Source organism: Typopeltis vanoorti, chromosome 13 (genome assembly GCF_054136105.1).
Source record: "Typopeltis vanoorti isolate ZY-2024b chromosome 13, IOZ_Tvanoo_1.0, whole genome shotgun sequence".
NCBI classification, from domain to species: Eukaryota; Metazoa; Arthropoda; class Arachnida; order Uropygi; family Thelyphonidae; genus Typopeltis; species Typopeltis vanoorti.
In genome coordinates this window covers 64634596-64662412 of record NC_143561.1, presented here as the reverse complement: position 1 = coordinate 64662412, position 27817 = coordinate 64634596, and the positions used below count along the sequence as shown (strand labels likewise).

General features: G+C 36.1%; 1 protein-coding gene across 1 annotated transcript in view; it reads left to right on the top strand.

Annotated features, from left to right (window-relative positions):
• The window catches only part of hiw (MYC binding protein highwire), a 1014282-nt gene that overhangs the window by 597667 nt on the left and 388798 nt on the right, over positions 1 to 27817 (top strand). Inside the window, exon 53 of the mRNA XM_090402616.1 lies at positions 26282 to 26406. Within this exon, the coding sequence (XP_090258742.1) occupies positions 26282 to 26406 (125 nt within the window). The remainder of the gene's footprint in view (positions 1 to 26281; positions 26407 to 27817) is intronic.

The following is a 27817-nucleotide window of genomic DNA, read 5'->3' as shown; positions in this document are numbered from 1 at the left end:
CCTACCTCCATATGAGACCTGCTAACTCATCTTTAGTTGATAAAGCCCAGATAAAGGTTCCTCATGTCACTGACAGGTATCGAACCCAGGTCTTTCTGACCAAAGGGCTTTGTCTATACTGACTGAGCTACCGAGGCTCTCCAGTTTTCTTTGCCATTAAAAATATAATTTTTTTATTTCGTTGATCAACATCAATGGAAACTATTAATTTAATAGCACTGGGTTTTGCCAAACTTTGTCAGGTACAAATATGCACAATACAAAAGATTCATGGAAATACAGATATGAACATTACAATATAGTAACTGCCATTATTGCAAGAAAGGATTACCATTCTTGCAACTAAGGTTACAGCTAAGGTATGAAATGGCTAGAGGTTGAGCATAATTTTTGTTGACTGCCTTTTGGTCTTGAGATCACATTGTAAGATCACTAACCTGTTGGGAATACCTAAATGCTGATTGTCACTCATTTTTTTGCTTGAAGAAAGAAACATGTATTTAGGGATAATAATAAACTTTTTAATAAATTATTGTTGGTATTTCACTTTGGACACTAAGTCATTTTCATAGGTATAAGGATATTACAAGGTTCTATCCAAAGGTTTGTGGAATTTGAATAGTGTGAATGGTTGTAGTACAGCTTTCTGCCACTACCAGAAGCGAGTAGTACCCTTTTTCGAATCAGTATGCTGGCAAGCTGAAACGCTACATTCTTGGGCTGCATGCATTTTTGTAATATCATGTTTTAGTGGTTTGGCGATTTTCTCCTCCAACTGAAATAGCAGATTTTAAGGAGCAAAAATCTGTGTCAAATTTGCTTGAATCTAAAAAATAATAAAAATAATAATAAAAAAAAAAAACTGCTGCAGCAGCTGAGACAAAGGAGCAGTTGTCATAGTAGAAGTTGCCAAATTCACTGCATCTGCAAAAAAGCATGTCAAGTTCATAGTGATGTCAAGTCAGTGTTGATAGCTGTTTTTTGTCAACATCCAAGGCATTGCCCACAAGGAGTCCCCCCCCCCAGTCAAACAGTCAGTGGCAAGTTTTCAATGAGGTTTTGAAGCAAATAAGAGAAAGCATTCAGCAAAAATGTCCAAAAAAGAACAACTGGGTTCTCCACTGTGACCATACTTCCAAGTTCCTGTGTCTGAAAAACATGTCAGTCATTTCCCAGTCCTCCCTGTGACTTTTTCATGTTCCTCAAGGTGAAATTCTGACCTTAAATCTCATTTTGACATGATTGAGGAGATCATTCTTGAGATGATCTTTCTGTGGGGACTTCAGCATCCATCACTGAAATTGGCTTCCCTTCTCCAGTTGCATCAAATAAGTAGGCATGGATGTGAAGATGTTTGTCATTAACGACGACATATCACAGATCATCAATCTCCTCACCAGAATACCTGACAACCCTCCCCTTTCCAATTTGCTAGTACACTTGATCTTTTTCTAACGAGGGCCCCCCCCTCTTCCCTTCCAAGTATACCGTGGATGTCAGTTCTCCTCTTGGTAACTCAGATCACTACCTCATACAAGCCTCTTTTGTCACAGAACAACCTGCACCCACCAGATCTTAGTCTCATGTCCATTGGCACTACAAGGGTACCAAATGAGATTACCTCTATGACTTCTGTTCCTCTTTCCCATGCTCTGACTACTGCTTCAGTTCTTCTGATCCAAACACCTGCTCAAGCTGAATAACAGAAATCATCCTTAAAGGAATGAATGCTTTTATCCCATATTCCACTCCAAATTCTGAGCCACCATCTAATAAGTCTTCTCAAAAAAGTGTGCCAATGCAGTAAAGGGGGACGGGGGACTCTACATACCACAAATGTTTCAAAACAAAAACTCCAGCTGCTTACTCTGCATATACTGCAGTTCACAATAGCTATAAAAGAATCATCACCAAATCAAAATCAGACTTTCAAAGGGCCGAATGCTGCAAACTAACTTCCTGCTCAAATGGTAGTCACTCCTTCTGGTCCTTTGGAAAGGCCATTGAGCATAACTTTTGCCCACTCAGATTTCCACCACTCTCACATCCAGATGGTACATAATCAACTCACCCAATGTCTAGGCTGACTTATTGGCATCACTTTTCACTTCCAATTCCTGCATTGATGACCTAGGCAAAGTTCTCTCCCCCTCCACCTAAGAATTGCTCTCTCCATGTTGCCCATCGTCTTCTGAAAGAATCCTTAATAACCTGAACACACACACAAGGCATCTGGGTCTGAGGTATCTCACATACTGTATTAAAAACTTGTGCTTCAGAATTAGCACCTATCCTGCATTGTCTCTTCAGTCATTCCTATTTAATGGTCATCTATCCTACAACATGGAAACAGGCCCACATCTAGTCCATCCCAAAGAAAAATTATAATTTCTGTCACTTCTGTTCTCTCTAAAATTATGGAGAGAGTTATCCACTACAACCTTCTCTTGAACCACTTAGAGACATACCAACTAATCAATGACCAGCAGTATGAATTCCACCACTTGCAATTTATAGCTGATCTTCTTGCTTTCACCACCCACCTCTGGACTCCAGCAGTGAAAAAATTTGGAGAAACTCACGTGATTGCCTTTGATATCTCAAATGTATTTCATTAGATTTGGCACAGGAACTTAGCAACCTGCCATCTTATGGTCTGCCTTCCACACTCTGCAACTGGATTGCCAACTCTCACTGGTCACTCACTACATGTCATGGTGGACAGTTTCCTCTCCTCAGATTTCCCACCCCCAGTGCAGGAGTACCCCAGGGCTCCATTCTGTCATCGACTCTCTTTTTCTTATATGTAAATGACCTGCTCTCTCAGACTTCCAATCCTATCCATAACTTTGACAGTACACTCCATTCCTCCTTTTCATTTGACAAACCTTGTAGTGCTCAAGTATTAGAACCCTCAAGATTAACCATAAAACCGATCTCCTGGCTGTATCCCAGTTGGACAAGGATGACATTGTAGACTTCAATGCCACCAAAATTCAGTCCTATCTGATCACTTGTAATAAAAAAAAGCTTACATCTCTCCTCCTTACCTTCAAACACATTTGAACTATAGCTACCAAAAACTTGGTGTACATTTTTGCAGAAGACACTACTTCACACCTTTGCAGCTGCTAACTCTATACAAATCTCATATCCACCCCATGATAGACTATTGCTCCCATGTGTGGGGTGCTGCACCAAAATCCTGATCCAAGATTGCGTGATTCTATGCAGAAGTTAATCTGCTTAATTAATGGTCCCTCTTTCTCCCATATCCACTTCAGTCCCTCTCTTACAGACATTCATTTTCTGCCTTGTACCTCTTCTCCAGATACTTTCATGGACAGTGATGTGCTGAATTGGCCATTATTATTCCTCCACTTTCCTCCAAAATCATTAGAACAACAGCCTCTACTAACTAATGCACTTTTACAGCCTATCTTGAAGCTCACTGAAGCTCTTCCTCTTTCATTCCATCTGGTTCTGTTCTTTGGAATGGCCTCTCCTACTCTACCTTACCCAAAGAATATAACCTTCAGCTGTTCAACCAGAATGTGAAGAGATACCTTCTTTTTTTTCTTATCCTCTTGCCACACACACACACACACACACACATGAAACAAATCTGATATAGGTCTTGTGACCTCTCGTGTGTGGGTCAAAAAAAAATACAGGCAGATTCACAGTAGGTACTCAACATAGTCACACTTTGGACTTCTAGGGATGATTGGAATCATGGGAAAAATCACTTGAAAAGCTGTAGACCTCAAGGGGACTGCTTTAAAGAAGGCAATAGAAACTAGGAGTTGGGTTAATTTTATTTTTATGGTAAAATTTCCTGAACTTTTGTTTAGCACTTTGTATATGAATGTGAACACAGGCACAGGCTATAGGAAGGCAAACAGATGGAATTTTAAAAAAATGTCCTGATCCTGAGTGTGTCCTAACTGATAGCCTCTAATGGTGTGGCAATGGGATCTTGTGATCATTTCAAATGGTTTCATATTGGTCTCCAACTGGTAGATTATCATAATAAGATCACCTGGTTCTTGCTGCATTACAGTATTTTCTTGCCCCCCCCCCCTCTTTTTTTTTGCAGCATTTCAATTTAGTTAAACAATTAATGCCACTTTCCTTCATAATGTGATCTATATAGAAAAGAGTTGAGATAGTGTGCATCTTATAACTTTGTTGTACATCAAACTGTCTTCCTATATACTTCCTTCAATTCTAACCTACTGATTTTGCATTGACTAGACTATATATTGTTCTGTATAATGTGCTATTTACTCTATAACAGTATCATTTTGAACAGCTTTTCTCTTAGCATCTTGTCATCTCTCTTTTTCAGGTGTACAAAATTTAAATGTAGATCCTTGTTATATTTCCATGATTTTTTTTTTATCATGAAAGTGAAAATTTGATTTTAATAACCATGTTTGGCCTGAACCCAGTTTTTCTTCTTCTAGTTTACCTTCCACAGTTTTGCTTATCCTCTCGCATATGCATGCATAAATCTTACTTGGAATATTTGGTAAGGAAACTCTTCTGTAATTCTTAAATTCAGTTTTATTTGCCTTTATGTAGATGTTTCTGTGTAATCATCTGGAAGTTGACCATCTGACCAGGCTTTCTGAATATGTAGTGCTGCCACTATACAACTTTATACCTCCATATTTGAGGCATTTCTAATAAAATATCTATTCTAGCCTTGGTGACATTTCAAGTTTCTGGTAACATGTCTGACTGCATTCTTGAATATCTTCTAAATTTTGTCACATCTTACTTCATTTAACAATCTTTCAGAGTCATTACACCATATATCCAGAAGGCCTAGTAGTATATGTTTATAACAGCTAATAATGTAAACCAGATTAGAATTTAATATAAATTCTGTATATTTCGCTCATTGTAACATGAGCATCACTCAGGGAGAGATAGAAGATTGGTTACAACATTCAAAATGTGAATCACAAGAATTATAACCCATATAGCATGAGCATACGTCCTTGCATCTTGGTCACAGCTGAATGAACTGAACAGGTTAATACACTGTTAGAGATAAGGGAACCAAGTAGTTCTGTAATTCAAATTAAATTAAAGATGCCAAGAAATTATATTCTTGTTTAATCCTTTATTGAAGTGTAAGCAAACAAAGTCTTTAGTGAAGATGCTTCACATGCAAACAAAGTTTGCGTGTGAAGCATCTTCACGACTAGGCTACTTGTATATAGAGTCTAATGACTTTGGATTAATTGCCATAATATCCCATAATACAAAAAGACATCATTTTGAGTACTATAATGCTAATGCTATGAAAAGGTGTAAGTGTAACACGTTTTCACTACTTGTATATGGGAAATATATGACTTCTGTATTACTTCAACCTTGGTATCACTTCTGGGTCTGGCTCCTACTGATGAGCCCTCAATAAAGGTCGAAACCAGTCTGGGTAGTGGTCCTTTCCATAATGCATTGCATTATACACATCCAAAAGGATATGTTCCTTTGCATAATATGAAGTCATTAGTCTCTATTATATACAAGTATCTGTTGTGAAGGTACTTCATGTGCAAACCTTGTTTGCTTACATTTAAAGGATTAAACAATAATATAATTTCTGGGCATCTTTAATTTATGACCAGGTGAAAAACTACTTTCAACAATCTGTAATTCAATGTTTCTGAAATAACTGATATGTAAAAAAAAAAATAAATATTTATGATAAATATATATGAACAGTTTATGGCAGTTAACTTCCCAGAACTTCAGGACAGGCATACAGTCCAAGTAGCTATGATTAGGGTGATGTCATGGGGTTTTGCTACTTACAAGGAACAGGATATGGAAATAAATTCTTTTCACATCAGATTGTAATTTGGCTGTAGGATGATATTGTTGATTATTTTTTTTGGATGGCAGTTTAATTATATCCATTAGTCATTAAAGTGATTCTTATTTTATTTAATTCTTATAATAAAAAGGAATCTGAAGAACAAATTATGCAAGATCTATGAACAAGACTTTTGATGATACCTGTTTTTTGCAACGGATGATAGTGTTAAGACAAGCTTATGCGTGTGCCAGCAATGTATTCAGTCGTGAACTTGATGCCAGAGTTTGTAGAATTTTTGTCTAGAAATTGAAGTAATTCCACTTTCAGAATGCCAAACTTTGGAGATATCATCCACAAATCAAATCTAGATTACAGGTTAAGGAAAAATGGTAATGAAGGGTTTTCCTGATATGGTTTCCCTATTCAGAAATACCACTAAAAGAAAACTCTTTAATTTTTGCAAGCTGATTTCTCTGAGGATATTTTAATGTGGTTAAATTTACTGTCAACACTACTTGCATGGAAGAATCAAATATACAAACAAATAAAGGGAACAGCAATTGGCAGTTCTGTTTCACTGGCTTTGTCTAATTTATGAACATCTGGAAAAATAACTTTTCCATTTTTGATCTGTTTTACAGTACACTTTTCTCCATTTCTAAGAATTTTTTCAGAACATCATTTTTCTACTTAACTGGTTTTTCTGATAGCAGAGATTTATTACATTTTTCTCTGTATTCCATTAGGGTATCTGCTGACTTATTTGCTAGGAACTTTCACTATGCTTTCTTCTTTTCCATGATTTTCTATAGCTTCTTTAGTCAGCCTTGAAGTTTAGATTTTTCTGCTCTTGCAAACAATTTCATCAGTCACTGTTTTCTTTAGAATTTGCCTATGAATCTCCAAGGTTTGGTTCTTGTTATCAAATTCTTTCATTTTTTTTTTACTGAATAATATTTGTATATTTGAATCTGCATTTCAGTAGTTGAACTCCAACTCACAGAACAAATTTCTCTTCCTCTTTGTTTCTGGAATAAAATAACTTTGTTCCATAAACAAAGAGAAAGATTCAGTTTGTTTCAGTAGAAAAATCAGAACTCAATGGGGGACACAGGAAGTTAAAGAGGCAGTGAAAGAAAAGAAGAAAGCATATGAAAAGTTCCTGGCAAATAAATCAGCTTGTGCTCTTAGAGAATACAGAGACAAATGAAAGAAAGCTAAACACTGTGTAAAACTAGCTAAACAAAAGTCATGGGAGGACTTTGGTAAGAACATAGAAAATAAATATCAAGAAGGTGGCAAGATATTCTGGAGGTTATTGAAAAAGCTCTGAAATGAAAGAAATAGTGATCTAAATGGAATTAGAGATGATAAAGGTGACATGAAAACAGGAGAAAAAGATATCCTTGAAGTATGGAGTAAATTCTTTGAAAAATTGCTAAATGAAACAAGCAGTGATGACAGCATAGTGGTAAAAAACATTGACCAGGCATGCAGTCAGGCATACATATTCATACTTGAAGTAGAAAAAGCCATCAAAAGCCTGAAATGTGGAAAGGCAGCAGGAGTAGATGATATTCGACCATAACTGCTTAAGTATGGAGGTATAAAGGTCTTGCAGTGGTTGCACTGCATAGTTCAGAAAGCCTGGACAGAGGAATGAATTCCAGATGATTGGAGTAGAGCTCTCATAGTACCCATATATAAAAAAGGGAAATAAAACTGAATGTGAGAATTACAGAGGTATTTCATTACTGAGTGTTCCTGGTAAGATATATGCAAGCATACTTGAGAAACGGTTGAGAAGGATTGTGGAAGAGAAGCTTGGTGAAGAAGCTGGATTCAGGCCAAATAGAGGCTGTCAGGATCAGATTTTCACTTTACGACAGATAGTTGAGAAATCATGGGAATATAACAAAGATCTATATTTAAGTTTTGTAGATCTGGAAAAGACATATGACAAGGTGCCAAGAGAGAAGCTATTCAAAACGCTACAGTTGTATGGTGTCAATGGGGCATTATATCAAGCAATACTTGGTCTTTATTTGAGTTGTAAGTCAGCAGGTAGAATTGAAAGAAGTACATGGAGATGGTTTGATATTAAATCTGGTGTCAGACAAGCATGTACATGATCCCATCTGTTATTCATTATCTATATGGATCACATTATGAAGGAAAGTGGTATTAAACCTGATATCAAACCTGAGATTAACATGGAGATGTTAATCTCAGCTCTTTACTTTATGCTGATGATGTTATACTTCTAAGTAAATCCACTGCAAGTTGACAAGATTCCCTGACTAAAGTGAATAACTGTTGTAATAGATATGGTTATGAAGGTCAGCATTAAAAAGACAAAGACAATGAAAATAGGGAAACATTGAAAATATCAACTGCATTGTAAATGTAAAACCTATAGAACAAGTAAAAGATTTCAGCTGCTTTGGCACGATTTTTAGTGAAGATGGTAAACTAAATATGGAAATAGACAACAGAATCAGCAAAGCTGGTATGGTAGGAAGTCAACTGAATAAATTTATATTGAATAAGAGAGAAGTTAGCCAAAACACTAAATTAGCCGTATACATGACAGTATTCAAGCCAATTTTAACTTATGGATCTGAGAGCTGGATCAGAAGTAGAACACTTGACCAAAGAGTAGAGTCTGCAGATATGAGAGTCCTGAGAAAGATTAGGGGGATGAACAGGTGGCAGCAATGGCAATATCATATTAAAAACAAGGATATTAGGAAAGAACTTGACATTGCCAGCATCCAGGAATGTGTTAGCAGAGCTAATCTCAGGTGGTATGTTCACTTAAACAGAATGGAAAAGGAAAGATTAGCAAAACAAGTGTTCTCTGCCAGGTTGGTAGGAAAAAGACCCAGAGGAAGACCAAGATATAAGTGGATTGATACAATAAAAAGTGCCCTAGAAGATAGAAATTATAAGATCTGATAATGTTGATATCTTGACAGGTAACAGACTGATTTGGAGGAAAATTGTAGATAGGAAGTTAGTAATGATGTAATTTTTCATGTAGTACTATCATATCCTGTACATCCATTAAGGGTATTTATATCATGATCTGATGATGATGGAGATTCAGTTTGAATAAACAGAAGCAATTAACTTAGTGTTAATTGCTTCTGTTTCAATCTCATTGTATACTCTATACTTGAACCAGTATGCTCTTTTATCACTGTGAACAATAACATAGACAAAATGATTTTCTTATTTCTTGTGCGTTTGTTCAATATGAGGTAATGCACATCTTATTTTAGAGCATGGTATTGGTAATGATTAATTCACATCCAGGACAAACAATTACCAATATTATCAACAGTGCTTCCCCCCCCCCCAACATTTGTCTGATATTCATTTCCTTTGCTGCTCTTTAGATCACTAACAAGAACTATATTTTTCCTTTTTTGTTTGTCAGCCATCTTCTCTGATGACTACGAAAATTCCTCCATTTCTTCACTGGCTAGTAGAATCTTCAGCCCATAAATGTGAATAAGAAGTTTATATTTATGTTTTATGTTGAATATATAACTATTCTTTCCTTTCTTTTAGGCTTGCACGGTGATCCGAATGCATTTTTGGAAATTATGGAGACAACTACCGTGTTTGAATAAAAACTTTAGTTTACTATTACTAAAATTTTACAATTCGACGTTTCGACCTTTATGTTAAGGTCATCTTCTGGAGCGTACAAATATACACAGGAAACAAGCTATACTACAATCATACTGGTTCGTTAAAGACACTGACTAACCGCTACCACAATTGTTGGCCTGACCTCTGGTGGGGAAAAAAAAAAAAATAAATAAAAATAATTGTACATCAGCGCTAAAGTCCTATTATTTGTGTTGTCTACTATATACATATATTAACATTTTATTAACATCATTCCAGCCAGTTGGAGTGGAATGGTTTCTAATAATAGCAGATTGGCTAGAGTCCTGACTTGTGTTGAATCTTTCAAATTAGGTTGGCTGAATGTGTGCCATCCAGATCCTTGGAATTTTCATACCATCTTTATTGTTGATATTTGGGTGGTTTATCAGGATTTCGCAGGATTCTTTAAATTTTCTTTCGTACCATGTTTTTGTACGGTGTAAGGAGCAGGTGCTTTTCCAGTTGATTTGGTGTAAGGTGTTGAGTGCGTGGTCTGAGAGGCCTGCTTCACCATAATGGTTATATTTAATGCGTCTAATGTGTTCTTTTTTGCGTATAGGGATTGTCCGTCCTGTTTCACTAATGTACGGTAAGTTACAGGTGCAGCGGATGCAATATCTATTCTTTATTTTTCGTGATCATTTTGCCTGAATATATTCATATTATGATGAACCCATCCACGAGAGATTGATCAACCTATAGTACTCTACTCTAGACCATGAATGGGCAATAAAGAACTTACATTTGACTTGAGAAAAGCTGTGGATTGTATTTTTGGGAAACATATATAATAGGAGACTGTTCCAGAGGGAAGCAGTGGAAGGAATAAACAAAGAGGAAGAGAAATTTATTCTTTGGGGTTTGGAGTTGAACTGTAAGGGGGGTGTTGATTAGCTGCTTGCAAGCATCTGAGTGGATTTAACAGAGGGCGGGAAAATTATTGGTGTGAATTCTGATGAACAGCCATAGAAGTATTTATAGAAGATGCAGGCTGTAGAAACTTAATCTCTGTGTGAAAGTGAGGGGGGGGGTCATTAATCAATCTGATTGCCCTTTTCTGTATAAAATCCAGTATTTTAAGGAAGCTCTTAGAAACACCATCCCAGATATGAGAGAAATATTCAATGGTCAGGTGAATTTGTGATTTATATAGTGTTAAGAAGCTGTTTGGAGTTAGGCCTTGGCATATCTTGTAAAGTAGTGCCTCAAGCAAAAGCATAACCCTAATTTTTTTAGATGCAGAGCAGGCAATATTTGTGATAGGTTTGTGCTAAGAGAGATTTGAGGTTAGAAGAAAGTAAGGTTCATCTTGAATAGAGATTTAGATATTATCAGGTTAAGACTGGAAGAAAAGGGATTTCTTTTGTGGGAAATAATGCAAAGCTGCATTTTGCTAGCATCGAAGTTTACAAGTTATTCAAACTCCATTTGTAGGGGGTTAAAGTTCTGTGAGTTGCAGTGAGTTATGCATCACAAGGTTTGTCAAAAGGAGGAGCGCAGTGTGCTGTCATCAGCAAAATTGTCTTCTTGATTGGTAGTCAGCTTAAGTAGATCATTTATATATATACATATATATAAATGATCGTTTGTTTTGATACATTTTTATAAAGCGATTTAATTACTAAAACTGAGAATAATTGTAAGGCTTTAATGATATAAAACACTACTAGTTTCGGCTTTTGACAGCCTTCTTCAGGTGTCTTCTAAAAATAGGGAAACAGCAATAAAAACACTGAAGTTTAAAACTGAGAAGCACAGGAAAATTGCAGTACATAATTGACATAAAAAATGTTGTATTTACATTTAAGTTGTTCTTTCAAACATGGCATTGTTTGTTGAGTGCGTGCTTGCAGACTCTCGTGAATGCCAGTACTGAACAACAGCAGAGTGGCTATCAAGGATGTTGTAGCTCAAATTATTTAAATGTTCACGATTAAGAATGATTTCTCTGGACTCCACAATTTTTCTTTCAAACTCATCATGGCAACGAAAGATGTTTTCGGATCTATTCCAGCAGACTGAATGATCCTGTTCATCATCATGATTGTTCGAGAAAAGAACATGACTAGACAAGGCACTGGCATGGGTTCTTTTGTAAGAGATGTCTCTCTTGTGTTCCTCCATACGTAATTCAATAGATTTATTTGTTTGACCAAAATAAAGGATATTACAATAACTTATAAATGCCAGGATATTTCAGATTATGATGATGAGGCTTTGGATGGCTTATAGTGAGCGGATTTTTGGAAGTGTAGTGAATAAGGTTCTGATGTTGTACTTCTTAAGAACTTTAGCTAATGTTTTGGAAACTGAACTAATGTATGGGATGGAGATGTTACCCTTAAAGTTGGTTATTTCTTCAGTTTGGTGGCTAGGAGGATTTAGAAGAAATTTTTTAATGGTTTTATCAGAATATCCATTTTGTCTAAAGGCGTGTAAGAGGTAATTAATTTAGGAAATATATATATATATAGAAGGAAGAGGATGGGTGAAAGAACAGAGCCTTGTGAGACTCCAGCATTAGTTGTATTGTTAAAATATAAGGAACCATCCCCAATCACTCGAAGTGAGCATCCAGTCAGAAAACTGGCTACCCAATTTCAGAAGGAAGTCAGTTGGCAGACAAATGATAGATTCCATTCACATCTCCCTTGGAGATGTGATTGGCAACCATTTGAGATTTGCCAAACTTTTCCATAGTGTTTGACCAGAGATGGGTGACATAGGTTAGTATAACCCTATTGATCAACAGTGATGAAATCCTCATTTGTGGTCATTTATTAGTCGAATCTCCAAGGTAGCATAGAAGTTGGATGTTGATGGATGATTCATTCCATTACTTTAGAAATAATTTAGGTGAGAGAAATTGGAGGTAATTTGAAGGTAAAGAATTGTCACCCTTTGTAGGAATAGGTTGTGTATGGGATAATTTCCAGACTACAAGATAGATACCAGTGAAGTAAGAAAGTGTGAATAGGTGGCATGGAGTGGAAGTCACCTCTAGTGCATAGGCCTTTAGATCAATCAGAAGAATGCCATCAGGGACTGCAGACTTTTTTTTTTTTTGGTATCCAATTTGAGCAGAATTTTTCTTATCCCTTTCTGGCAAAAGATCAAATGAGGCATTGAGTGCTTGGAATGGTTGGAATACATTTAACATGATCAGCTATGCAAGAATTAGAGGAGAAGTAGGAAGCGAGGAGGTTGGCTTTTCTGTTGGTGATGATGCAATATCTATAATAATGGTGGTGTAATGTTGGACAGAAGCTACAGCCTACAGCTTTGGCCAGAGACCAGAAGGCATGGCTACCGTTTGGACAGGATGCCAGTTTCCTGCTTTAGATATCAAAGTTGGTTTTTACTGTGTTGATAGCTTTCTTAAGGCTATTCCAAGTTTTGGTGTAAGTAGTATAGAAAGAGTTTTGGATGCAAGCCAGTTACCATATGCATGACTCTTCTTTTGTACAGCCTGTGGCACCTGTGGGTGAACTAGGCTTAGCTTATATAAGGAATAGGAATTTAGGGTGGAGCAGAGAATAAATGTTTCCATTCCAGTAATTATTTTGGTGATTAGTTCTGTGCATAAGTTCAGATTGGATGGGTAGAAATAGATCTGACCAAGGAAATGAGGCATAATAGTTGTGCAGATCATCTCGCCTGTCTTACTTGTAATTTCATACAATGTGTGGATGTGTGTAGTTGGATATGTGTTGCTCCATGGGAAAAGAAATCTGCACTAGATAATATCATACAGCATTGAACACTAGCAATATCATATAGCACTAGATAATAGTGTTTAGCAGAATCTCACCTGTTTTAGTTATCTTTGTCTTGTTGACAATGATTATGTTGACATGCTATTTCTCTAATTCACTTTGAATTCAAATTTATTCCAAATTTGAATTAATCTAGGTTTCTAGTTAATCAGTTCTTATATTCTTAAGTATGAAAATAAGCTAATATATATATACAGGGTGTTCGGGATAAATTTGACATATTTATAATTAATTATATTTTTCCGTAAGTTACATGTATTAACACACACTTCTCTTCATTTAAAAGGTTGGACCCTTCTTCATTCATATACAAGATGTCAGAAAGGATGGATAGCTGGAACCCACCTGAATCATGGAAGAGAATAACTTGTATCATGATGATTCGTGCCGGCCATCAAAATAAGGATATTTCGACTGCTGCCCAATGCTCCCTGAATACAGTAAAAACAATCAGGCATGAACTAGAGACTCGCAATGGTGACTATGAGGATGTAGCAAGAAGAAAGATCCCTAGCAGACGATCTGATTGCGTTCGTACAGCAGAATTCCTCGCAAATCTGCAGGAACAGGTGTTGAAGAACCCTGGCATTGGAATTCGGGCTTTATTCGTGGAGTTGCTAACTGTAGTCAAGCCCTGGATAACAAGGGTAGCCAATGGTAGGCCGTATGTATGGCAGCAGGATTCGGCCCCTTGCCACACCTCTGGGAAAAGTCAAAAATGGTTGTCTGAAAATTTCTACGACTTCACCAGTCCAAATGTTTGGCCTCCAAACTCCCCAGACCTTAACCCCATGGATTATTTTGTATGGGGCGCAGTTGAAAAAGACACCAATCGCACTTCCAGTAATACAAAAGCCCAGTTAATGGATAAAATTAAAACAGTTTTTGCGGCCCTTCCCAGGGAGACTGTAGCATCAGCTTGTTCGAGGTTCCGAAGCAGAATTGAAGCTGTGATCGATGCTAATGGTGGTTATTTTGAGTAAATCTTGTTGATAGTATTGTAATTAACTCTGCCTGTAATGTTTTTTTGTCAATTCATTAAATTTAATAGATACAAAGAAGATTTTCTTTTTCCTTACGAAACTGTCAAATTTATCCCGAACACCCTGTATATGCAGGAGAAGGAGAATTAGTATATGTGCCTGGCATTCTTTTTCAGACAGCATGTTTTTGATAGGCTGATATTATTTTCTAAAGAAAATAATAAAATAATTAAAAATTGCTAAGATAGTGATAATAGGAAGAAGATAAATATGTGATATTTTTTTTATGTTGTTTTCAGATCGTTTCACTGAATTCAGCTTACTTTTCCATGCATTTTATTATGATATCAGTTTAAAAGAGAACTTTGAATATTTAAACACAAGAAGTTTATTAATAAATTATAAAATCAGATAATTCAATCTGAAATTTACTGATTGTCTTCAGTGAATTTGAAAATTCATAAAGATAGAACAACAGCAGTGAATTTTAAAAGATATGAGCCATGTACTAGAATGTGAATACTAGATATATGGTTGATGTATAAATAATAATATTAAAAAATAAATTAATGTTTGCAATTAATTAAGATCAAGCCTTTGCAAATTTTAAGTAAGAAAACACTTCATTTCAGTTTAAGTTAGGATGATGTAATAGCATTACAACATGATCTTTGCATAAACTCTCAGATTTAAAGCAGCAATGATGCAAAAGACCAGAAGATTCTGTGGTCCATGTCAACTGTGTGTATGTGCTAGACAAAATTTTTTGGGCTTCTTATAAATGATGTTTTGATTGATGTTCTTGTAGTCTCTTGTTCAAAATAAGAGAAAAGGTTACAAAAAGTTAACAAAAAAAGTTACAAAAAAGTTAACAGTTACAAACAGTTACTGGTAAATACCTGGGGGAAGGACTTTATTCTTTGCTGGAAGGTAACATGGAGGAGTTCCAATTCCATATATTGACAGTGGTGGTGGGGGGGGGAGCAATAAATTATACTTAACACGTTCGCTGCCAACTACGAGTATACTCGTAGTGGTTAATCCTGCTTCACAAGCCAGCTACGAGTATACTCGTAGGACGCTTACCGCCGGGAACGAGATTATTGCAGTGACCTTGAAGAAGTGAAAATGCTTGGCTTGTGGGGCTAGCTTCAAAACTGTGTATTCTCATAGAACGTATATGCTCTGTACAAGCCAACTACGAGTATACTCGTAGGTCGTTTACCTCCGGTAACGAGATTATCGTACTGACCTTGAAGAAGAAAAACAGCTCGGCGTAGGGGAACAGACCATGCCAAAGTAGCGTGGCAGCGAACGTGTTAAGGACCCTGGAAATCAGTTCAGAGATTTCAGCAATATATGGAATTCTGCACACACAGGTGTATATGCCAAAGATGGTTGGATCTTTCTTGGGATGAAGCTGTTCTGCTGTATAATGCTTTGGATGGTGTCAAGTTATAATTTCAATCATTAGGGCTGGTGCAGGTGGCATGTGCTCTGTTAAGGAGAGTTTTGATGATGCTTGATTTTGAGATGGATGATGGGCAAAGTTGTGTTGTATATAACTAACTGAATATGATGGTACTGTGCACCCACAGATGCAAGACCCCCCTCAACACTTCTGCACATGACAGAAGAAGGCAAATCCATTCCGATAATAGGGTTAATCAATCCATTTTTTTGGATGAGTGTTTATTATTATACATTAGAAAATTAGCTTTTCTTTTATGAAAATTCTAGTTTTTAAAGTGATAACTATTTTGCTTGTAATACAGTTGGAAACTTTTATGTATAAAGCACGTGATTTCGCATGTTGGGGACAAATTCATACATCACATTATTCCTTTCTCCCCCTTCAACATGAATTGACTCTTCTTGGCAATCTGCCAGCAATGGCTCTGCTTTCTGTGGTCAGAAATGAGAGTCGTTTTGGCTCTCGTTTCTGAGTGTAAGTGTTCAATAAACTGAAGTTTTCAGTATGCCAGATGGAGCGTGGAAGGAAAGATTGGCCAAGAAAGCTAATTTTCCATAGCAAAATTTATACAGGAGTGTAGGATGAAGATTTGATTAGGAATGAAATTAGAGCAGCTTCAGGTTGTGGCTAAATGCAAAGACTTTATCCACACATCAGATATCTAGAATGATCCCTAAGAACTCTGACTGTGTAGTGTTCCAATTCCATATATTGCTTAAAACTCTGAACTAATTTTAAGGATTCTTAAAAAGTATGATTTAGTCTTCTTCTTTTTTCTTTTTTGTGAGTAAAATTATCTTCCGTGCTACCTTCCATCAGGAATAAATAATCTCTTTTCTCCCAGATGTTTATCATGTTCCTTATGTTTTTTCTCTCTTGTTTTGGACATATAAGGCATTTGGTTGAGAAGAGACTGCAGAGTATCAGTTGTCAAAGATAATACTGTGAGAAAATAAGAGAGAACTGGGTTTTGTTAGCATTGAAATTGACGAGGTTATCTGAATTCCATTGGAGGATGGCTTGGAGATCAGAATTGAGGACAGTGGTAGTTGATGTTCTGTAATTTGAGGTGATTTGTGTAGAGTAATTTATCAAATGAAAGGGAGGAGTGCAATGTGCTATTATATGCAAACCTGTGTATTGGGCTAGAGGTCAACTGAAGTAGCTCATTGATATACAGGATGTCCCTGAATTCATGGCCGAAACAGGTGTACCATGGGGGCTCTGGACTGCACACAAATGTGCATTATGAACATTGACTATGCCTTCACGTAAGAAAGTTGATTCATCCGTAAAGAGCACATGAGTGGGGAAATCTGGCTGTATGACACTTTGCTGCAGGAACCACTAGGCAAAATCCATGTGCAGGGGATAATCAACAGCTGTCAATGCCTGCATTCACTGCAAGTGATAGGGGAGTAGCCCTTTTTCATGCAGTACTCGCCAGACACTGTTCCGATGCACACCCAGGCACTGGGCAGTGGATCGCGTGCTTGTACCTGGGTTATCTGTCACCATACACAAGATGTCCTCACTCATAGCTGGCGTTCTGACCGTTCATGCTCGTCTGGCATCATGTCGACTGACGTGAAAGGTGCCTGCCTCACACAGCTGATGGTGCAGTGTGCAAACATTTTATGATCGGACACACAGCACATAGGATATCGCTTACGGTATAGTCTTTGTGCTTCTCTACCATTGTCCTTGGCTACGCTGTACATCAGGTGCATATCGGCTTTCTCTGCATTCGTAAACTGCTCCATCTCGTGTCCGGTCAACACTGAGAATGCTGGGGTTTGGCCAATCCAGCGCTTTTAAGCTGTGCCGCCTCATCTGCGCCCCCTACCAGCACCGGACTGTGTTTGCGGCCACATATTCTATGACGAATATTAGTGGTTTCGGTGTGTACTACCATCCCTCATGTTTGGGCCATGAATTCAGGGACACCTTGTATAGAAGGATTTGAGTGGAAGCACTAAAGGATTGGTGAGAGAGAACAGAACCTTATGGAACTCTGGCATTAGTTGAATGGTGAAAGGATAAGGAACCATCCATCATCACATATTGTGCATCCAGACAGAATCAAACTGCAGAAATCCTGGGACATACCAAATGATGGGAGTTTGCTAAGTAGGCTTTGATTGGGTCTAGTACAGAGGCAACCACTAGATTCACCAAACATCTCCATGGCGATTTGTTCAGAAATGGGTGATATATGCGAGTAGATCTCCTGTTGATCAGCAGCAATGGAAGCCATACTGATGGTCATTTATTAGCCTTTGAGGTAATGTAAGAGTTAGGAATTGATGTTTCTCTCCATTACTTTAGATAGGACTGAGGTGAGTGAGATAGGGCAGTAGTTTGATGGCAGTGATTTGTCACCCTTTTTGGGAATGGGTTGTGTGATAGATACCAGTGGAGTAGGAGAGTACATACTGGCAACATTGATAAGAGTCGTTCTGGTGCACAATTGTCCTGAACTTCAAGACATTTGGAGAAATGCCATCAGGGTCAGGGGACTTTTTTTTGTGTGTGTCTAATTTGGACAATTTTTTCTGATCTCCATCTAGTAAGGGCATCTAGAATGGTTGGAGATATTTACCACAGTCAGTTTTGCATGCATTGGAGACAAAGTGTGAAGCCAGGAGATTGGCTTTTTCTGTGGGTGATGATACAATAGAGCCATTTTGGTATGATAGAGGTGGGAATAGTGTTTGGCAAAAGTAATGACCATTTGTTTTGGCAGGAGACCAGAAGACTTGGCTGCTGTTTAGAGATAGGCTGCAGGTTTTCTGCTTTTTGCTATTTCATACTCTGTTTTGGAAGGCATTGATAGTTTTCTTTAGCTGTTTCAGACTTGAGTATAAGCACTAAAGGAGGATGGAGTTCTTGATGTAAGTCAGTTTGTGGTATGCTTGATTTTTTATTTGTATAGCCTTGACACATCTTTTGAAGAACTAGGCTTAGTTTGGGGACAGCAGTTCAGAGCAGTGGGATATCAAGGAGATGTCAAGGTTACCCTTGATATCTACAAGGCTTTCGGTGGGATCAAGTGCAAAGGCCTGTTAAGTAAATTCCCATCATTCTGTCTGCCCCCCCCCCCCCCCAGCTTTTACAGTTGATCTATGAACTTTCTGACTGGATGATGGTAGTTAGAATATAAGGAATTAGTACATAAAGATGGTTCCTTATATTCTAACAACACAGCTAATGCTTAAGTTCCACACTATTCCTTCTAATATAAATGATTTATTCCAGCAGATTACCAACCCAATACATAGTTTTGCTGATGAGAGCACATGGCATTCCTCCCTTTAATTTGATAAACCTGCAATGCACAAATCACCACAATCTCCAGAACTTTAACCCCTACCCTCTTAAATACAGATGTCTAAAACATTCATTGGTGGGATTTGGATAATCTGGTTGTTTTCAACCTGTCTTATGTCAAAACCCTTACTTTTGACAACACCCAAATCCCCATGCATGATGAGATCCATCTTCTTGAGATAACACTTACCTCAAATCTCTCTTGGCTCATGCCTATTACAAATATTCAGGCATTACTTTAACATGAAACAACCTTTAACTTTATACAAATCACAAATCCATGTGACCATTGAATATTGCTCCTATATCTGGATGGAGCCCCTAAGAGCTTCCTAATAATACTTGATGCTGTACAGAAAAGAGTAGTCAGACTGATTAATGACCACCCACTCACTAGTACACTTCACTCACTTTCACACAGGTGTTCAATTTTTGCTGCTTGCATTTTCTACAAATACTTTCATGACCACTATTAATCAGAATTAGTATCAATGATAGTGCTGCGCTGTCAAATCAGTTCAAATGCATGCAGCAACTAATCAACAGTTCCTCACAGTGCATCTCCGAACTCGCAGAACAAATTTCTCTTCTTCATTCATCCCTTCCACTGCTGTGTTCTTATGTGTTTCCCAAGGATTAAAATCCACAGCTCTTCAAGATAAATGTGAAAAAGTTCCCTCTTGCCCATTCACGGTACTGGTATAGTATTGGTTGACCAATCTTTCATGGATGGGTTCCCCATAAAAAGAAAAAAAAGTCAAATTACTCTGCAGTCTAACTTTAGAAGCTAGTAATTTCTCTTTATGGATAGTTGTTTATTCTCCTCTGTTTGCTTTTTCTTGATTTTCATTTTATTTCACTTGTTTATTCCTTCTCCATACTGCAGCAAGTATCAGAATGGATGGTTTTTAAACTTCAGGCATGAGCTTCGAGCAGTTGCCTCTTCTGGATAGAAGTGTCCTTGAGCAGTTGCAAACTTCCTGTAACTTCCTCTTGAGCATAACTGTGGAGGAAGTTTGCAGGTCTTTTTGTTCTTGAGAGAGAAATTGTAGTCATGACCCCTCCCTTTTTTTTTTTCTTGATTCAGGAGTCATGATACTAGCCAAAATCTCTGTACATATTATTTATTTATTTTATTTATTTTTTTTTTTTATTAAGTGGAGTTCTCAACAAAAATGCTGATATGAACTTTATCTTGGTACAAATTTATAGGGAAAGAAACCTTTCTTCTCAAAACTTCCTGGACAGAAGTTTTGGACTAATTGCTCTGGTAAACACTTTGACCTAATTTCCTTTCATGCACAAACCTTTGAGTTTTTGCCACTAGCCCTGGCTAACAAAATACCATTTTTCTGTAATAGTGTGGTATGCTATCGATACCTACCAGATAAGTGGACCTTACATTAGGTATCTGGTGCAGAAAGTGACAAATGAGTTACCAGTCATCACTTTTTGTGTAAATGCTTGAGGCACTTTACCTCTAGCTTCTAGTTAGCCAGCTACCATATAACGACTCTGGCCAGTCTCTCCTCATATCACTTGCTTCCGGCATGTCTTTTTCCTTTGTTGATTTCTGCAAACTTCCTCCTCAGGAACTCCTTTCTGGATTCCATGTAAGGAATCCTTTTTTTGATCGATTCTTTATATATATATATATATATATTTATTTATTTCTATAGGTCAGAGATTATGTAACCTATTTTGCATATAACAGCAATTTTCTTATCAATAGACATGATTCATCAGTTTCACTCATGATATATAAATTAATGTGTGAGAAGTCGGTCATACGAAAATGCCTTCAGACGAGAAACTGAATTCTAATTGAAATCTAGCAGATGAGATCATGATGGCCAATCCATTGGTCAGTAGATTGCTCCTTCATATATTATGAGATTTAGATGTTCAAAGTTTTTTTTTTTAACTTTGTTATACTATAAATTAAAGCTGCCAAGAAATTATATTCTTGGTTTAAATCCATTATCCAAGTGTAAACAAACACAAAATTTGCACGTGAAATAACACTTCACGACTGGACAAACAAATGTAAGTATTTGTTTGTCCAGTCGTGAGCAAACAAAACATTATCCAAGTGTAAGCAAACAAAATTTGTTTGCTTACACTTGGATAATGGATTAAAACCAAGAATATAATTTTTTGGCATCTTTAATTTATAAATGTTCCTGGTGAAATGAGGTAACAACTGTCATGTTGATAGTATATCTTCATTTTTATTTGCTGAGGAATTTTTAAGACCAAATTCCTCTATGAGGAGGACAACAGGGTAGCATGGGAATGCCTGCAAAGGTGATTTGTGATGGGGCCCTTTGGGTCCTGAGCTGCTATAGTAGTCATGAAGGCTTTGTAGGAATTCTGAAAATCTGGCTAACTTGGATAATAGTGAAATCCTGATAGAGGGAAGCATCTCTTATCAGTATTCACTTGAGGCTGAAGAAAAATGATGTCAGAAAGCCTCATTTCCATTTACAGGTATGATCAGAATGTTTATATTGGCTGTAATACTGGAAGATGTTAGAGATTAGAGCATCACCATCTTATCTTTCTACTGCACATTATAGATCTCAGGTTGAAGAGCTTTAGACATGCATGTCAAAGGGAACCATGGGATGAACTCCAGTAACATTGCTCCTGAAGTTGATGTCCCAGAACCATCAGGGCAGTTATCATTGGATCAAGTTAAACTGAAAACTACAAACAGGCTCTTACAAATAGCTGCTTGGAATGTTAGAACATTATACCAAATTGATAAATTTGACAATATAATGGAAAAGTTGCTAAACATCAAGATAGACATAATGGGAGTTTGAGACAAGATGGACAGGAAACTGAAAAATTGAAAGGGATAACTTTGTTAAGCTGTTCCAGAAGTGAAGAACAAACGAGGTGTTGGAGTTATGATGAAAAAAGGAATTTCCAAAAGTATTTTTGGATATTAGCCTAAAAGTGACAGAATCATACTAATCAAACTTGCAGGAAGAACACCTTTCCACATTGGATTCTTCCAGGTATATGCCCGTACTGACAGCCATTGTGTTGAAGAGTTTTATGAGGAGGTACAAAAGGTTATAAAACAAATAAAGAAAGATGATATCCTGATTGTTATGGGAGATTTACAGTGTCCCCAGTAATTAGTAACTTTGGGCTTGGGGATATGAAGGAAAGAAGTATAAGGTTAAGTGAGGTTTGTGAGCAAAATGATCTGATAATAACAGATGCCTTCTTTCAACAACCATGAAGATCGCTATATACTTGGGAACAGTGGCATAGCTAGAGCTTTTGCCGCCCCTCTCAATACACACCAAAAATACTACAAAAAGTCAATACGACATATAGGGCAAGAAATTAAAACACTGTGTTTATTTTAGTTGTAAGTATATTTGTTAAAAACTAATTATTAATTTAGTAATAAAAATTAATAAGTTAACATAAATAAAAGAATCGCTGAAAAATAAAATTGTGTCTAACATGAAAAGTGCAATCCCCAAAACACTGCCGCCCAAGGTGGACCGTTTCCCCCCTGCCCTCCCCTAGCTACGCCACTGCTTGGAAAAGCACAGATGGTAAAACTAGAAAGTAGATTGATTATATAATGATTAGAAAAATATTTCAAAATGTTATTATGTATGCAAAAACATACCCAGGAGCAGATACAGACTCAGATCACATTCTAGTCATTTGAAAATTAAAAGTAAGACTAAAAACACATTGAGTTGAAATAAAGAACCTCATCTGGATTTCATTTATCTAAGGAATAACTGTTAAAAGTAAGTATGTAACAAAAATTAAAGAACATTTTGAATACATTAGAGAGTTTTATTTACAACATGAAATGGAAAATGATAAATGAAGATAGAAAAAGAATAGAAATGTTTCAAGGAGACTGTTAAAGATGCTGCATATGACTGTATCCCCCCAAGAAGACTAAATAGAAGAAAACCGTAGATGAAAAATCTGTTCAACCACAGAAGATAAGCAAAAAATAAACCAGAATATAAATCTTTATACAATATAATAAGGAAAGCATGCAGAGAGGTAAAAAAATAAGGATTTAATAACAGATCGTAAGGAGATAAACTGGAAGTAAAATAACAAACTCAAGACACAAAAAAAAAAAAAAAAAAAAAAAAAAAAAAAAAAAGATGAACAACAGAGTGAATGAACCACACAACTTTTCAATCAAGAGTAATGATGGCAAAATGTTATTTGAAACAGAAGTTAAGAAAAGATGAGTTGAATATCAGATCTTTTCCGAGTTGAGGAGAGAGAAATAATACCAGTGTTTAACAATTTTGAAGATGATCCTGCAATACTAAAAGAAGGAATATTAAGGACTGTTGAGTAAATGAAGACAGTAAAGGCACCAGCTCAAGATGATATTCATATGGAAATGCTAAAGGTCCTAGAGAAAATCGAATAGAAGAGTTAAGGAAAGTGTTTAACAATATTTGTGAAAGTAGATATGTTGTCTCTAATGAACTCGGGAATTCTATCTTTATAAACATCCTGAAAAAGGCTGGGGTAATGGAATGTAATGGAAAGGATCACAGACCTGTAAGTCTAATGAGTCATGTAATAAAATTACTCTTATGGATTCTATTAGAAAGAATAAAATCAAGATAAACAGATGAAATAAAGGGTGTCCAGAGTTGATTACGAGAAACAGAGAACAAGAGAAGGTATCTTCAATATCAAGATGATACTAGAAAGAAACTCGGAAATGCAGAAAGATGTTTATTTCTGTTTTATAGATTATATAAAAGCATTTGATGGTATTTGCCATAAAAAATTAATGGAACCATTAATAACGAAAATAATAGACAGGAATGACATAGACTGATATCCAACATATATTGGAACCAAACTGCAAACATAACAGTGAACTGTCAGAAGTTTTCCAAATACAAAAGGTGTTAGGCAGGGATATGGCTTTCTCTGCTTCTGTCCAATCTCTGCAGTGAAGAAATTTTTGAAAGCATGGAAAAACTGGAGGTGAGTAAAAATAGAAGAAAGAAATATAAATAATCTTTGTTATGCAGATGATATTGTATTGATTGCTGAAAAAGGGGGAAGACTTGCAGAAATTAATAGAGTAACAAATATGGCTTTACATTAAATTCCAAAAAAAATAAATAATAATAATAATTAGATAAAGTTATGATAATAAGCAGAGAAAAATATACCCCAAGCTTAAAATTAAAATAGAAAACCAATTATAAAATGTGAAATGTTACACTTGTTTAGGACTTAATTACAAAGGATGGAAAATGCAAAAGAGAGATTAGGAGAAGAATAGAAATTGCCAAATCAACCTTTAACAGAATGAAGAATATACTAACATCAAGAGAAATAAGCAGGAAAAAAAAAATCAAATGTTTTATTGGAGATGATGGATACTAAATTGGAACTAACAAAGAACATAGAAAAAGAGAAAAATATCATAATTGGTAATATTGTGAGACATGAAAGTCTTCAAAATGATTTATTAGAAGGAAGAATTGAAGGTAAGCAAAAGAAAAGAAGACAGTAACACACACACATGATTCAAAAACATAAAGGACTGGCATCTGAACTGTGCAGAGAGCAATGGATGGAGATCCATAATAGCACCTCCTGATGACACTTGACATAATATGAAAACACACTGGACATCCTATATGTTATGCAAAATATATACTTCTTAGAAATTAGGTATCATTCTTTTAAAGGTGTGGTCTATATTTTAAAAATTTGTTTTTAGAAGTTTTATCAGAGAAAAAAGTGATGGTACCAAGTTTTGAAGAGAGTGGATTGGTGCATTATCTTTCTGATATGATCTTGTAATGTAATAGAAGCAGAATTTTCTTCTGTATAAAAAAAAAACATACCTGTATATTATATACTTTGACTTTCATATTATAGAAAAAGCTGTAATCATCTTGTAAATATTAATCATTTTTTATTTTAAAAAAAATATTTTTTTTTTTATTTCTGATATGTAATGACTTTGTTAAATACCTTCATGATTTTCATGCTTGTGGTAAATTAAATTTTAATTGTTTTCAGTATATATTTTTTTCTTTCTTTATATAGGACCTGGATAAATATTAATCAGTCTTTATTTAATTATTATTATTACACTGAGACCCCATGGAGTCAAAGACTCATCTAGGAGGTCCTTTTGTCATACACACAGCTAATCATACTGTGTCTTAAACACATTCAAATTCTCTGCAGACGCCACCTTCTCAGGCAAAGCATTCCAATCATTCACAATTCTGCATGCAAAAAACCTGCTTCTTACTCCCCTGCTCACACTCTCCTTGTACAGCTTCCAAGGATGATCTCTGGTTCTCCCCTGATCTCCCACCATTTCCTGTAAAACCTCTTCAGTATTGATCCTATAACAACCCCTTACTAACTTATAGGTCTGTATCATATCACCCCCCTTCCTCCTATCCAGTAGACTGTGAATTCCATCATCTCAGCCTTTCCTCGCATTCGACATTCCAGAGATCAGAAACTATCTTAATTAGTTGCCTCTGGACCTTTTCCAACATCTCTTTGTCCTTTTGAAAACCAACTGACTAAATATGTACACATTAGTCCATGTGTGGCCTAATCAGAGCCTAATACAATGGAACAAGAATCTCCTTACTTCTACAAGTCAGTGTCCCCACATCATTCCCAGAATTCATTGTGTTGTCCTCATAGTTTTGACAATGTGTCCTCTAAATTTTAGATCCTTATCTACTGTCACCCCCAAGATCTTTTATTTCCTTCACCTCCAACAATATATCCCCGCCAAGCATGAATTTTACATCCCATCTTTGTTTCCCAAAATTTAAAACCTTGCATTTTGCAATATTGAACTGGCATACCCCATTTCTGTGCCCATTCACTCAATTTATTCAAGTCTTCTTTGTAAGGCTATAACATCTTCTCTACTCTTCATAGTTCATTCCAACTTTGCATCATCTACAAACAACTGAATCTCTCCATCCAAATCTTCACCAATATCATTAACATACATGTTAAACAGCAATGGCCCTAAAACAGACCCATTTTAGGGCCATTTTTTTAAAAAAGTTAAAATCACTTGGATATATATTTTTCCTCATTTCTGATATGGTAAATTACATTTTAACCAATTTATTTATACATTTCTTTTTTTTTTTTTTTTTTTTTTTTTTTTTTCTAAAAGGACCTGGAATTTATCATGTGGTAAAGTGTGGAGCTTCTGGTCATAATATTCGTAGTCGTCCAAGCTTGAAAGCTTCTCCTGTTGGGATGTTAGTTCTTGGAAATGCTATAAATATTATTGAAGATGTAAGTTGCAATTTATATATAATATTGACGATGAGTAAAAGTACTTGAATTTGAATATATTCTCAAAAAAAAAAAAAAAAGGAAAGAAAGAAAGTGAAATATAAGTTATGTGATAGGCACATGTACACCCACAGTCTTATTTTTTTTTTTTTTTGAGAATATATTCAAATTCAAGTTCAAGCAAGTACTTATACTACTTTTTTTTGTGTGTGTGTGTGACATATGACTGCAGTGCATTTAGAAATTTATAATTTTTGGCAATGTTTTAAATCTACCTTGTATACAGATAAGCTTCGCATAAAATTTTAATTCAAAATACTTGTGCACAATTTACTTATTTTTTTTATATACTTGTATAATAATATTTTTGCTTAATAAACTCAATGCTGTATACTTCACATCAATTGCCTTAGTAGATGTGAAATCATTAGCTGCTATTATACAAGTAGCCGAGTCATGAAGTGACTTCACGTGCAAATTTTGTTTGCTGACACTTGGATAAAGTATTAAGCCAAGAATATAATTTCTTGGCATCTTTAATTTATACTTATAGTTCATGTTCCACTGATGATCTTTTACACCAGGGTTTCTCAAACTTTTCCTACGATGGAACATTTCACAAATCCTGAAATTTTAACGGAACACCTTGGTTACAGTCGAGTATCATCAGTCTCGTATTCAATGTAAAGCTAAGTGCACACTATCACATCGCAAAAATGTGACAGCACACACTACAGGTGTGCCAGGCTGCAGCGCATCACATTGAACTTGCTTGTGACTGCACAGTTCCTAGAATAGATACCTTCTATGAGTGTGAGTGAAGTATGGACTTCACTCATGCTCAGAGGTGCCGAGAACCACAGGTAGCTGAGTCAAGGCCAGCGCTCACTGGCCTTAGTGATTTTCAAACATGTTTGAACTTGTTGCAGCATTTAAAACCGTTCCAGGCTCATATTAATTTTGATCATGTTTCACGGAACACTTATTCACTCAAACTATGTTCCACGGAACATAGTTTGGGAAACACTGTTCTACACTATGAATTGAATTTTATCAAATATGCCTGTGTAAAAAACAGTTTTACTAAGTCCTTTATCAACAAAGCATTTAATAGCTTTAGGTTCTAGGTCTCAAGAAAAGATCCCTTGGAATTACTCTTCCATTGAATATCTGGACATTTTGCTAAAGTTCTAAGATCTCTCTCAAGACTATGTTGGCATTTCACCTTGTTAGGAAAATTTTTACCTCCCTTCCTTTCCAAACCTAAAGTCAAGTTTCTTCCACTCAATTTTCCAAATGTCTACCAGATCCCTTTTTCCAGTGGTTTATCTTACTTCGGACAGTCTGGCAGTATTGATTAGCTGAACATGGCATCTCTAGATAACTTTGAGTGAGGAGCAGGAAGCTTTTA